The sequence below is a fragment of the Prionailurus viverrinus genome, chromosome A2, assembly GCF_022837055.1.
Source record: "Prionailurus viverrinus isolate Anna chromosome A2, UM_Priviv_1.0, whole genome shotgun sequence".
Taxonomy (NCBI): domain Eukaryota; kingdom Metazoa; phylum Chordata; class Mammalia; order Carnivora; family Felidae; genus Prionailurus; species Prionailurus viverrinus.
In genome coordinates this window covers 69818279-69831808 of record NC_062562.1, presented here as the reverse complement: position 1 = coordinate 69831808, position 13530 = coordinate 69818279, and the positions used below count along the sequence as shown (strand labels likewise).

The 13530-nt window shown below is 46.9% G+C and overlaps 1 protein-coding gene across 1 annotated transcript in view; it reads left to right on the top strand.

The window, feature by feature from the left end:
* Positions 1–1984: 1984 nt before the first annotated feature.
* VOPP1 (VOPP1 WW domain binding protein) overlaps positions 1985–13530 on the top strand; it is a 111389-nt gene continuing 99843 nt past the window's right edge. Inside the window, exon 1 of the mRNA XM_047834762.1 lies at positions 1985–2237. Coding sequence (XP_047690718.1) covers positions 2184–2237 — 54 coding nt within the window. The 5' untranslated portion in view covers positions 1985–2183. The remainder of the gene's footprint in view (positions 2238–13530) is intronic.

The following is a 13530-nucleotide window of genomic DNA, read 5'->3' as shown; positions in this document are numbered from 1 at the left end:
GTGTTCTTTTCATAATTTTCCATGGCCATGAAACGTTCCCAGAGAGGGGATTTATGATAGATTTATTCTCAATCTTCTTCCCATGAGTAGATGCATTCAGTAGACTGGCCTTTCCAGCAGTTGCTGCTTTGAGTCACATCAGAGAAGCTCTGAGAAGATTCTTCTGTTGAATCTCCTACGTCTTTAGATCAAAATAATCTCCACACCCACTCTGGGGTTCTGAGTGGTTTTCTGAGTCAGCCCCTCCCCTTTCCTTTACTCCAACATCCTCACCTCAGTAACAGACTAGCCTCCTTACAAAGTCGACAAGTAAGGACCTTTAGGTGGTCACCCCAGCATAGACCTTAGATTCTCGTGTTGCCGTCTGTTTGCTCAAAAGTGGAAATTAGACAGCTGAAAATAAGGAAGGTGTGGCAAGGCCAGGAGTAATTCCACTCTTATTTCTATAAGGAATGACTCCTCCAGTCTTCAAGGGAAATCAACAAAGACTAAGCACATGAGAACAGGCAAAAGCTATGGACTCAGTGCTTGGGACAGCAAGGGAGTCTGCCGCGATCTCTCGTACTTGGCAGAGACTCCAAGTCAGGCAGAGGAATAGGAAAGCTTCAAGGCAGAAAAAAAGGGAAGGCTTCTAGGATGCCCCGACTTAAGTGGAGGCTGTTGTCATGGAGAAACTGTAGGTGAGGTAACTAGAGGTGGGCCATACTATGGGATGGATTAGGGGACTATAAGTGGCTTTCTCCAGTTGATTCTAAATTGAAAGTGGGGACACAATGTATACAAGCTTCTGCCAGTCTGACTTCGAGATAGTGGCCTGGCCATTGTAGATAACAGGTTGGTTTCCTGAGCAAATAATTGCCACAGATTGCGGGTCCTATTTTGTCTTTGAATTCAAGTTCTACCACATGTAGAGAGGAGAACAGGGCCTCACTGCACTCATCCTGTTTGAAAGTTCCCAGGGCCCTGGCTGCTGGTAACTTAGGGCCTTCACTTAATAGTGCCATTCAGTTCTCCTGCCTCCCTTTAGGTCTCTGCTGCTGACAATTTGCCATAGAGGCCTGGCCTGCCTCTCCTATTTCCAGTGACACCTGCCATACCTCCTAAATGTGTCATGCCATTTATTTTTCTTCCTGGCCACGTACAACTTCACATACCTTTCTTTCTTTATTCTAATTATCCATTACCCCTCCCTCACTGGATTGAAGTCTACACTTCAAACTAGAGGGTAAGCTACCATGTAGTTTTGTTCACTGCTATTATCCCCAAGGACCACAAGAGTACTCAACTGAAAGAAGGTGTAGACACATATTGGTGCAACAAATGAAATCCACGTCCATCATTCAGGCAGATCCATGTGAGGAGACATGAGCTTTGCATGGGGGACTCCAGGTCGAGCCCAGTCGCTCGTGTATTTGCTTCATGTGACAACCCAAAAGCCCAGGTTCTGGGATCTTCCCTCATCAGGGGCAGCTGAGCAGGCCTGGATCATGTCTAGTCCTGTCCCAAACAACAGATCAGAGAATTTCTTGCAACTGCCAGTCACATCCTCCTTGAGAGTTTTGTACTAGAGTTGTCTTCACCTTGTTACTTTTTCAGAAATTTGTGCACTCTCATGGTCTTTCCTCGGGGAAACAGCCTGGCCAGCCAGCCCTTACCCTATTACCAATTCCTGGAAGCAACCAGCCATCATCTAGAACCAGGTAGAGGACACACAGGAGAGATACCAGGCTAGGAGGAAAGCATCGCAAAGTTTCACCTTTTTTGTTTTTAATTTTTCTTAATGTTTATTTATTTTTGAGAGAGACAGAACGCGAATGGGGGAGGGGCAGAGAGGGAGACACAGAACCTGATGCAGTCTCCAGGCTAAAGCTGTGTCCCCTGCCTGTGCTTGGATCCCTGTGCCTACGAGTGCGTGCCAAAGAGGGCGTGCCAGGAGCGTGCGCGCGCGCGCACGCGGGCGCGGTTGCTTCCAGGCTGGGGGCGGAGCGCAGAGAGGGCTGAGCTGTAAGTGCTCCGTGTACCGGTTCTGCGACCTCAAGCCGCACGGAGACCCCACCTCCCCCCACCCCGGGCCTGCTGAGAACTAACGCCCTCCCTGCCCTCTTGACCGTCTCACGGGGGACGTGCTGCTGACTGGCGCCTGCGACCTAGTAGCGGGACACACCCAGAGAGGACTCGGAGCCATGAGCCGCCAGCCCCGGAGCGTGGCGGCCCTGCTGCTCGGGCTGCTCCTGGAGGTAGGGGCTGAGGTGGGGGCCGCGCTACACGGGGCACCTCTTGGATAGGCTCGTGGAGCGCAACCACTGCCAGGGGCTGAGCGCGGTGCGATGCCCAGATGCCCCAGAAGACCATCTGTGAGAACCCTAAAGGTCCAGGGGCTGAGAACCACAGCCTCCCTCCAGTACCTTCATAAGTCCCAGGGCTGAGTATGTAGGGATCCTGGTAACAAGGTCCCATCAGGGTTTCCGCCTGCCCCTCTCTGTCTTCCCCTTCCATTCCACCCCACCCCGCCTGCCCTACCCCACCTCCCCTCCCTCGTGCTCAGGGGTTCTTGTTGCTCTCCTTTCTCTGGTGGTCTGGAGGACTCAGGAGTGACCTTTATGCATTGTAGCCATCCCACCCTGCCCTTTCCCTCCAGGAGGAGGGCCCCAGATGCAGTGGGGGGTTAGGCTCCAGGGGTGGGGGGGGCGGTGGTCCAGGAGCTGCGCAGGCGCAGAGTCAGGCCCGCTGTGTGCAGTGGGTTGGAGGGTGGAGGTGCGAACACGCAGACCTGCGGTTGAGGGAAAACGTCAAGGCAGGGCCGGGGACGTCGCAGCCAAGAGCAGGAGGAAACATTCCTGCCTGTGAAAATGAAGCACAGGGACCTCAGATTCCAGAGAAACATTCCAGGGAGAGTCAGGGTGGTGGGCCTGAGTTGCTGGAGGCCAGCCAGGGACTGTGTTGAAGGGGTTGAGAGTGGAAGCAGCAGGTGAACACAGGCCTCCTGCCTCCCCCCTCCACAACAGCTGCCCTGCCCCGCCCAGCCCCGCCCCGCCCCTGGTGGCAGAGTTGCACCCTCTGATGGGGAGGGGGAGATCCCACCCCGCTTTTGGCTAAAGGGGGTCCTCTATCTTGGGAGTCAATGAGACTACGGGGTAGGAGTCTGGATTAGGGGAAGTGCAACTCCCTGTTGAGCTCTTCATTTCTGAAGGCAATTTGCATTCAATCAATGAACTCTGAGCAAATGGGCCAGGAATAAGTGGCACTTCTGTGTTTTAGAGGGTGGTCCAGACTCTTTCCTACTTGGAGATGTGTGCTGAAGAGAACTGGGTGTTGTGGATGGAGTTCAAAGTCATCTTTTTGGGACATGTTGGGTGGGAACCTCTTCTTCGCACTCTGGCGAGGAAGTTGGATGGAAAAGCTCCTTGTTCCAGGCAGACTTGTGGGTTTTGTTCTTCCTATCCGTGGGGCGTGGTTCTTCATGTTTCCGTAGAGCACCTCCTGTCTTGCATTCGTTCCGTGTTTCAAGAGTTTCAGACCTTAGGAATCACATCTCCTCTGGGACTCACCAGGCAGCAAGAGGGAGAAGTGACTCAGAGCCCACCAGGTCCCTAGAAGCCAGTGCATGTGTACTTGAGCAGGCAGTGCTCGTCTCTCAGCCTCCTTTGGAAATGAGGTCTTGAGCAAATGCTCTTTCATTGCATGGGTTCCACCTCTGTCAGGTTGTTGGCGTTTGTGTTTGTGCGTCTGTGTAAGTGTCTGCGGTGCCATGTCCTGTATGGAGTCCTGACCGCGTTAGGGACCCAGTTCTTTCCAAAGACACTGTTTTCTTGCATTGGAATTTCTCATTTCAACAGAGTTTTCCAATACTGTCTCAAAGACTGAAAACATCCTGAAGGCAGCACCGTGACCTTACCGAAAGCAAAAGTCTAAGAACTGAGGCTTTCCCAAACTTACATATCAGTCTGAATGGTACTTTATGTTTTCAGTAAGATGGTGTGGTGGGGGCCACTCTCAGCAGCTGAGGCTCCTAAGCATCTATTTTGTCCCCGGGGGGTGAGTTGTCTCTGTCAGGAATTAAGGAGATTATTATTATCTTTAATATCATTATTTTCATTATTACCATTATTATTATATTTTGCACAACCCATCGCATGGAATTTGATACATGAGCTAGATATCTGAGACATTTTCTTCTTAAATTAGTTGCCCTGAATTTCATCTAAAATTGGTTGTTGTCAGAGTACCTTTGATGCTTTTCAAGTCTTGAACCGCCTCCATAAACGTGCTGTCCCGGTTGCCATATATGTGAGGAGGCAGAGTCTCTTGACCTGAAGCACATCAAAGTATCCAGCTCCCTGGCTGGATCCGCTCTTTGGCGGACTCTCACAGTCCACTGCACCCTGGCCTGGTTCGTGGCCTTTGTTTCTTTGTTCTGCTTGCACTGGTTTCATGGTACTTGTGGAGCAGTGGATCCTGCACCCCCTGGGATAAGGTGGTTCTTCCATTGTGGCCCTCCCTGCAGCACTCTGTTCTGGCACTCTGTTCCTAGCTGGCACCACCCAGAATCAGGCAGGGAGGTTTTCTTTTTGCCAGCGGGAAGTCCTGAGGAGGGAGGGGGAGCCGGACACCGTCGGGGGAAGGAAGGGATCCCTCCCCTGCCTCACCATCCCCAGCAGTTCCCTTAGGTGCTGGCCACGAGAGGACTGCCTATGCGTTTTTGTTTTCGTTGGTCTTATCCCACCTTGGTAGAGCGCTTAGCCTGTTCCAGGCACTGTTCTGAGCACTTTAGAGATCTTGGCTGTTGACACAGAGTACCTCGGCAAGGACTCTCGTCCCCATTAGTATTTCCAATGGAAGATGTGAAAGAATGTGTGCCGGGAGTCACTGCTGTGAAGCGGGAGGACTCGAGGCATGAAGCCAGGCAGTCGGGCTCCACGTGAGCGTGCTGCGCCGCTGGCTTTCCCACCGCTGCCTGTCGAGAGGCAGGGAAAGCATTTGCACGTAGCATGCATGTCCTGAGAGCAGAGGTGGGCTTGGAGACGTGCATGTCCCCTGAAGCGGGGAATCCAGCAAAATAGGCTCTAGGGACTGAGTCACGCTTTTTGTGGGGAACCCTATGATTTCACATCCAGCCTGAGACACTTTGGACAGTGACACGCGGGGCTCTTAGTGAGGGTGGTGGCACAGCGGGGGGCATGGGTCAGCGGGACCTTCCTAGGACCCCCCCCCCCCCGGTGCTGTGCTCCCCCTGAAGCCCAGCCTGGGCTGGAAGGAGGAACAGGCTGTTGATGGCACCATTCCTTCCGCAGGGAGGCTTCTTGGGAGCTGGTGACTGAGGTGACCTTTTCTTTGGGGTGAACTCAGAGTTCCCCCTCTGAATTGCAGGAGAAGCGGCTGAGGGCCCTCATTTCACGCGGTCCACACTCCCTGTCGCCCCGTGTGCCAGTCGCCAACGTCTCAGGTGCCCAGGTCATGAACGTGGTCCCCGAGCAGGGGAACCCCAAGGCCATTTCTGCGTCCTCAAATGCTCACGTTCTCTGCTTGTGTCCTACGCCCTGGCTCGACCGAGACCCTGAGCACAGTGCCTGAAGGAAGGGTGAAGGGTGCGAAGCTGTCTCCTGGTAGGTAGGATAGGTAGCTGTGGTGAGGTCGTTCCCGGTGGCCTGCACTCAGCTGCAGGGCACCTTGGAACCCAAAGCCACGACGTTTCCAATGGGACAAAGTGTGCTACAAGTGGAACCTGGGGAGTCATCAGGCCCTAAGGGTATGCAGTCATGACCTTTATCCGTGGGGCTTTTGACCAGAGCACCCTCTTTTCTAGATATTGTCAGGGCAGCCTCTTTGGAAGACAGAGGACAGGTTGTGGACACTTGTATAGCATCCTTCCCGTTGGTATGTGTTGTAAGGGCTCTGGCCTTGCGGAAATGGGCGTGGATGGATGGAGTGGACTCCTGAATGGAAACTTCCCGGGGCCCCTGGGTGGCTCAGTGGGTTCAGCTTCCGACTTGGGCTCAGGTCATGATCTCGTGGTTCCTGATTTCCAGCCCTGCGCTGGGCTCTGTGCCGACAGCTCAGAACCTGGAGTCTGCTTTCAGATTCTGTGTGTGTCTCTCTCCCTCTCTGCCCCTCCTCCACTGGGTTTCTCTCTCTCTCTCTCTCTCTCTCTCTCTTTCTCTCTCAAAAATTAATAAACATTTAAGAAAATTAAAAAGAAAAATTAATATAACTTTCCCCAGGGTAGGTGCTAGGCATTCTGTCACATCCATTCATTCACTGGATGAGTAATGAACTCGACTGGGTTATATTATTATTATTATTATTATTATTTTAGGCTTTTTTATTTGTTTTGAGAGAGAGAGAGAGATAGCATGTGTGTGCCTGTGAGCAGGGTTAGTGCAGAGAGAGAGGGAGATAGAGAATCCCAAGCAGGCTCTGCCCTGTTAGCTGTTTTTTTAATGTTCATTTTTGGGAGAGAGAGTGAGAGACAGGAAGAGAGAGAAACCCAGTGGGGGAGGGCCAGAGATGAAGAGATAGACACACAGCATCTGAAGCAGGCTCCAGGCTCTGAGCTGTTAGCACAGAGCCTGACAGGGGGCTTGAACCCACGAACCATGAGGTCATGACCTGAGCTGAAGTCAGAGGCTGGCTTAACCAACAGAGCTATCCAGGCGCCCCAACTACTGGGTTACTTTCCTGAAGGGAGTGGCATTAGTATCTTCCTAATTCTGCCCTGGATCCCAAACTGGAAACCTTTAAGTGAGGCTCCCATGTGTTTGAAAGTTGTTCCCACAAAAGGACAACCCTTCTTAGGCTTGAAACTTCCAGAGAGTGTTGGAAAGTGAATGTTGTTTTTTGAAACTAAGGAAAATAAGAGGATTACTAAGTAGTTTCCTAAAGTTCTGTGTATTTTGATGTCTGGGAGTCTAGAAATTAGAACCAAGTCATGTTTAAGTGTGTTTTTGTTTTTTTGCCAAATACTTCTTGTGCCCTGGGATGCCAACAATTGTGGCAGCCCTTGGATGCCAATTCTCTGAAATAAACCTTTTCAGCCCTCCCACTCTGTAGAGTGGCAATCTGGGCAACAGGGGATTTCAATGAAAAAGAGGACTGTAGGGAGTTTGTTATCGCTGGAAGCTCCATAGGTGGCTGGGAGCTGGTGGATGGGAGTTGAACCCAGTGGTAAGGCCTTGTTCTGAAGCAGGGAAAACCTGTCTCCAGGTATGTGAGGAGGGCCAGGGGCCTTGGGACCAGACTTGCGGCTCTAACTGGCCCTTGCTTTCTTTTGGCTTGTGCACAGCTATAAGGCCAGCTGGGGGGAAGTGACTCTAGAAGTCTATTGATTGGGCTAGTGATCACTTGATTATCTAGCCATGGGATGACAAGTAATGTTTCTAGAATTCACGTTAATCATCTCCTGTTGATGAGGCCTCTCAAATGCCACCCTTCAGGAAGCCTATCTTGATCACCCTATGTAAAATTCCAACCCATTCTCCTCCCAGACCCCTTGCTCAGACCAATTCCCTCCTTCCTGTGTATCTGTTACTTTCAAAATCTGATGCAATTAACTTTAGAGGGGCAAAGGTTTTCTCCATTTTGTTGACTGAAATATCTCTAGCTCCTAGAATAGTACCTGCCACAGAGTAGGACTCAGTAAATATTTGAATGAGTTAATAGATCCTTGAGTAATGACCTTGGGCGAAGGAACTGAATAGGTGTAAGGTAGGAGAGCGGAAGGTCATTGATTAGCTGTGGACTCTGAAGCGTGGAGTGCTGTACTAACCTGTACTTCCTTAGCTGTAACCTATTTGGACACCTGCAGTAATGGCAACAATGCATCCACTTTTTGGGCAACGTAATTGTTAAAGTTTTCTGTTATATTGAGGAGAAATGTCTACATTATTTTTAACCTGGCTCTAGTTCTGCATTCTTGGGCTTTTCAGAAGAAATAGAATCACGATGTCAGCCCCTCAGCATTTGAACACAGCTTATTATAGTCCCCAGTGCGTTCTTCTCAAGGTTCATTTCCTGTTGTCATTTCTCCAAGGATGTGCTTTTGAGTCCTCTCATGGTCCTCACAGCTGCCCTTTGAAAAGTCTGTCAAACTGTGAAAATAGTTGGTCCTAGGAAAAGTCCACTCAAAGTAAATCCAGTGTTTTTTTAAAAAAATAATAATGTTTATTTTTGAGAGAGAGACAGAGATGGAGCATGAGCAGGGGAGGAGCAGAGAGAAGAGAGAGACAGGAATCCAAAGAAGGCTGCAGGCTCCGAGCTGTCAGCACAGAGCCTGATGCAGGGCGCGAACTCAACGGACCGTGAGATCATGACCTGAACCGAAGTCCGATACTTAACTGACTGATACAGCCAGGTGCCCCCAAAGTAAATCCACTTAAGGACCAGAATTTTGTAGTTAATTGTGAGGGAAAAACAAAGCCCAAATTATAAAAATAAGTTAGGGGCGCTTGGGTGACTCAGTCAGTTGAGCATCTGACTCTTGATTTTGGCTCAGGTCAGGATCCCAGGGTTCTGAGATCGAGCCCTGCCTCAGGCTCCACATGGAGCCTGCTTAAGATTCTCTCTGTCTTTCCCTCTTCCCCTCTCCCTTGTTTGTGCAATCTCTTTCTCTCTAAAATAAAAAAAAAATTAAAATAAGTGAATTTTATCTAAGTATTCATTTTTAGAATTTTAGAATTTTTTACAATTTTAGAATTTTAGGGGTGGGGGAAGAGATTATTTTTGTGACAAAAAATATGTGATGAATAATATTCAAGTCTTCACTTGACATTGAAAGTCAGAGGAATGATCATAGTAAATTTTTTTCTTTTTTTTTTTTTCCAAAATTATTTGCTCTAGTAACCAACCCTCCACCCACAACGTACACTTCTAGCTTCTCTTGGTGTTTTTTATTCCTACCATTCTCCTTTGAGCATCTGTTGGGTCATTATTGTGGCTAAATTGCCAGATTCTTTGTCCCTTTCATAGGCTTCATTAGGTACTGCATCTCTGTGAGATCTGCGAGATCATTTTGCTGTCCATTTGTGTGGTATTTGTGTTGTACTTTCCTATGATCCTGTCATCAAAGATTGATTCCAGAGCTGCTTTAGTTAAGTGGGCTGGGTTGTTGGTGCACTGCTAAGAAAGAGTGAGTTCAGTGGTAAGTATATTTTGCCATGAAGCCTTTGGCTTGCCTCCTATGTCTTCCCATTATGTCTTATTTGAACGTTCAGGACACTCTGTTCTATAGGCGTGATATGACTGGCTCTATCAGAACCCTCCTGTGGACCTTGTCATATGCAGATAAGATAAGCCAAGAGATTCACATTGAGTTTTCAGTGACATTGAAATCTTTTTGACAAGGGCTCCTGATAACCCACAAGTCCTCACAACAGTTGTGGAGATGTATACTATAATTTATATTTTTTAAGACTGAAATTGAGGTCTATATATTTATTGTAATTCAACTCACATTAACATTCTTTATCTCATCTTGTTAAACCTGTCAACATCTGTTTGGGTGGTGTCTCAGTCCATTCGGCCTGCTCTAACAAAATCGAACACAGAAATTTCTTTCTTATGGCTCTGAAGGCCGGGAAGTCTAAGATCAAGGCCCCAGCATGGTTGAGTCCTATGAGGGCCATCTTCCTGATTCATAGCCAAACACCTTCTGGCTGTGTCCTCACTTGGTAGAAGGAGCAAGGGGTCTCTGTGGCGTCTCTTTTATAAGAGCACTAATCCCATTCATGAGGGCCTTGTTATCTAATCACCTTCCAGAGGCCCCACCCGCTAATACCATCACATCAGGCATTAGGATTCCAATCTATGGATTTTGAGGGGAAATGAACATATGGATGTTAGCAGATGATGACATGACCATGTGTTGTAGAATCTCCACTTTGTGTGCCTTGGCTGTGAGTCTTTGAGGAAATAACTGAAGCTCTCATTGACTCAGTTGATTCACTTGTAAAAGAAGTGCCTTAGTGTTGTGGGAGGCCATGGAAAAGTCCCCCACTTGAACCTTAACTCTTTGTGTAGGCTGGATCAACAGATTGTGAACTTGTCTCTAGGCAGGCCCTCTGGCATCTTTATTTCTTAACAGATGCACAGTGGCTCTGAGGGGATGAAGACTTGGCATTCTTTAGTCAGCGACTAACCTGGATGCTGCAGGTCCCTGAAAGTACCACATGATCTCTGCTTGTTTCCCTCCTCTCTTCCTTTGCCATTTGAACTGCCACCATACTTGTAGATGCTCAGGTGACTGATGTCTGGGAAGAGGATGCTGACTGTTCCCTCAGGTATGAGTTAAACGCCAGACCTGGGCAAACCACATTGAGGACCTCCTAGCTCAGGTATTTTAATGGCCTCTTTGTGGTGTGTGAACCTCTTAGACCTTAACCTAGAGGATCTTGGTGCAGAAAAGCCTAGCAGATGGAGGGGGGAATGGAAACAGGAGTTGGATATAGAGGTTAGCCTCAGGGGAGAGAATGTGGTTTGAGTTGGGAAATGAGGAGGTGGGTAGGAGGGAAGGTGCAGATACATTTTAGGTTTAGTGGAAATAGGTTGGGGCAACTGTGGCGAGATACCTTTTTTTTCTTTGTATTGTTTTGGTTTTTATTAAAGTAAGCCATGGGGGTGAGTTGGAAAGGGTCTGAACTTGAAGCAATGGCAAAGGTCTAAGAGAGCTGTTGTGGGAAGGACCACTTGGAAGCTGTATACCTGTGCATTACAGAGCACCCATGGTTGAGATTTAGAACGAATGTTTCTTTCTTTTAACTCTTCGAAGTTTATTCATTTTTTGAGAGAGATAGAGAGAAAGAGAGGGAATAAGTGGGGGAGGGGCAGAGAGGGGGGGCATAGGATCTAAAGCAGGCCCCAGCTGATAGCACAGACAAAACAGTCTGACTCTTGATCTTAGCTCAGCTCTTGATCTCAGGGTGGTGAGTTTTAGCTCCATGTTGGGTTTCATGGTGGGTGTGGAGCCTATTTAAAAACAAAACAAAACAAACTACATTTAGGTATCACCACGTACCTGTCAGAATGGCTCAAATTAACAGCACAGGTAACAACAGATATTGGTGAGGATGCAGAGAAAGGGAAACCCACTTACCCTGTTGGTGGGAATGCAAACTGGTACAGCCACTCTGAAAAACAGTATGGCGGTTCCTCAAAAAGTTAAAAATAGAATTACCCTATGATGTACCAATTGCACTACTAGGTATTTATCCAAAGGACACAAAATACTGATTTGAAGGGATACATGCACCCCAATGTTAATAGCAGCATTATGAATAATAGCTAAATTACGGAAAGAGCCCATAAGTCCATTGACTCATGAATGGGTAAAGAAGATACGGATGTATATCTATGTACATACACACAAACACATACACATACGCACAGACAGATACAATGGAATATTACTCAGCCATCAAGAAAAGTGAAATCTTGCCATTTGCAATGAAGTGGATGGAATTAGAATGTATTATGTTAAGCAAAATAAGTCAAAGACAAATCCCATATGATTTCACTCATGTGGAATTTAAGAAACAAAACAGATGAACACATGGAAGAAAGAGGGCAACCCATGGAACAGCCTCCTTACTTATAGAGAACAAAGTGAGGGCTGCTGGAGGGGAGTTGAATGGGAGCATGGGTTAGATGGGTGATGGGCATTAAGGAGGGCACTTGTTTTGATGAGCATTAGGTGTTATATGTAAGTGATGAATCACTGAAGTGTACTCTTGCAACTAAGATTACACTGTATGCTAACCAACTGGAATTTAAATACAAACTTGAAAATAAAAATAAATAGACAAATAGATAAGATGCTGGTGATGATGTGATAACTAGCAGTTACTAGTTTGCTTAGTATGTGTCAAAAACTGGTTCTTAAAACTGATACTTGTAAGTTTTATCTTTATTCTCTTTTCTTTATCTCTCTTTTCTTTATTCCCTTTTGTTTCCACCTTTACTAAGGTACACTTGCCAAATAAGTTTTATGTGTTTAAGGTGTATGATGTGATATTTCGATATATGTATGCATTGTGACAACATTACTACCGTCAAGCTAATTAACGTATCCGTCACCTCACATAATTATCCTTTATGTATGTGTGGTGAGAACACTTCAGATCAACTCTCTCAGCAAATTTCATGTCTACAATACGGTTTCATTAACTGTAGTCACCATGCTGTACCGTGGCCGTCCAGACCTTATTCATCCTGCCCTGAATATTTGTACCCTTTGAATAATATTTCCTCATGTTCCTCTTCTCCGATCTTGATGACTACTGTTCTATTCTCTGGTTTCATGAGTTTGATTTTTTAAGATACCATATATAAATGGAATACTGTCATATTTTTTCACGTGTCTGGCTTATTTCAATTAGTATACTGTCCTCCAGGTTCATTCATGTTGTGAAAATGGCCGAATCCCTTTCTTTTTAAAGCAGGGATAATGTTATATTTTTTCCATATAACTTTGCAAAGATACATTCATGCATTGACACTTTGGTTGTTTCCTTAGCTATTGTGAGTAATGCTGCAATGAACATGAGGGTTCAGACATCTTTCCAAAACAGTGATTTTATTTCTTTTGGATATATACCCAGAAGCGAGATCACTGGATCACATAGCAGTTCTCTTTTTTAAAGTTTTGAGGAAGCTCCCTAGCATTTTCCCTAATGGGTGTACCAATTTATATTCCCACCAAGAGTGTACAGCCATTCTCTTTTTTTTTAAGTTTTTGTTTTTGTTTTTGTTTTTGAGAGAGACAGAGAGAGAGAGAGCGAGACAGAGCATGAGCTGGGAAGAGTCAGAGAGAGAGAGACACAGAATCCGAAGCAAGCTCCAGGCTCCGAGCTGTCAGCACAGAGCCCAACATGGGGCTCGAACCCACAGGACTGTGAGATCATGACCTGAGCCAAAGTCAGACGCCTAACCGACTGAGCCATGCAGGCACCCCGCAGCTCCCTTTACTTCACATACTTGCCAACAGTTGTTATCTACTGTGTTTTTTGATACTAGCCATCCTAACAGGTTTAAGATGACATCTCATTGTGGTTTTGATTTGCCTTTCCCTGAAGATTAGTGATATTGAGCCTTTTTTCATTTACCTGTTGGCCATTAGTATGTCTTCTTTGGAAAAATATCTATTCAGGTACTTTGCCTATGTTTCAATTGGGTTACTTGCTTCTTTGCTATTGAATTGTATGATTTCCTTGTATATTTTACCTATTAACCTCTTATCAGATAATACGGTTTGCAACTATTTTCTGCCATCCCATAGGTTGCCTTTTCAGGTTATTGTTTCCTTTGCTGCACAGAAGTTTTTGTTTTTGTTTTTGTTTTTAGTTAGACATAGTCCCCCTTGTTTACTTTTGCTTTTGTTGCCTGTGCTCTTCTCTTGGTGTCATATTAAAAAAAATCTTTGCCGGGGCGCCTGGGTAGCTCAGTCGGTTGAGCGGCCGACTTCAGCTCAGGTCATGATCTCACGGTCGGTGAGTTCAAGCCCCACGTCGGGCTCTGTGCTGACAGCTCGGAGCCTGGAGCCTG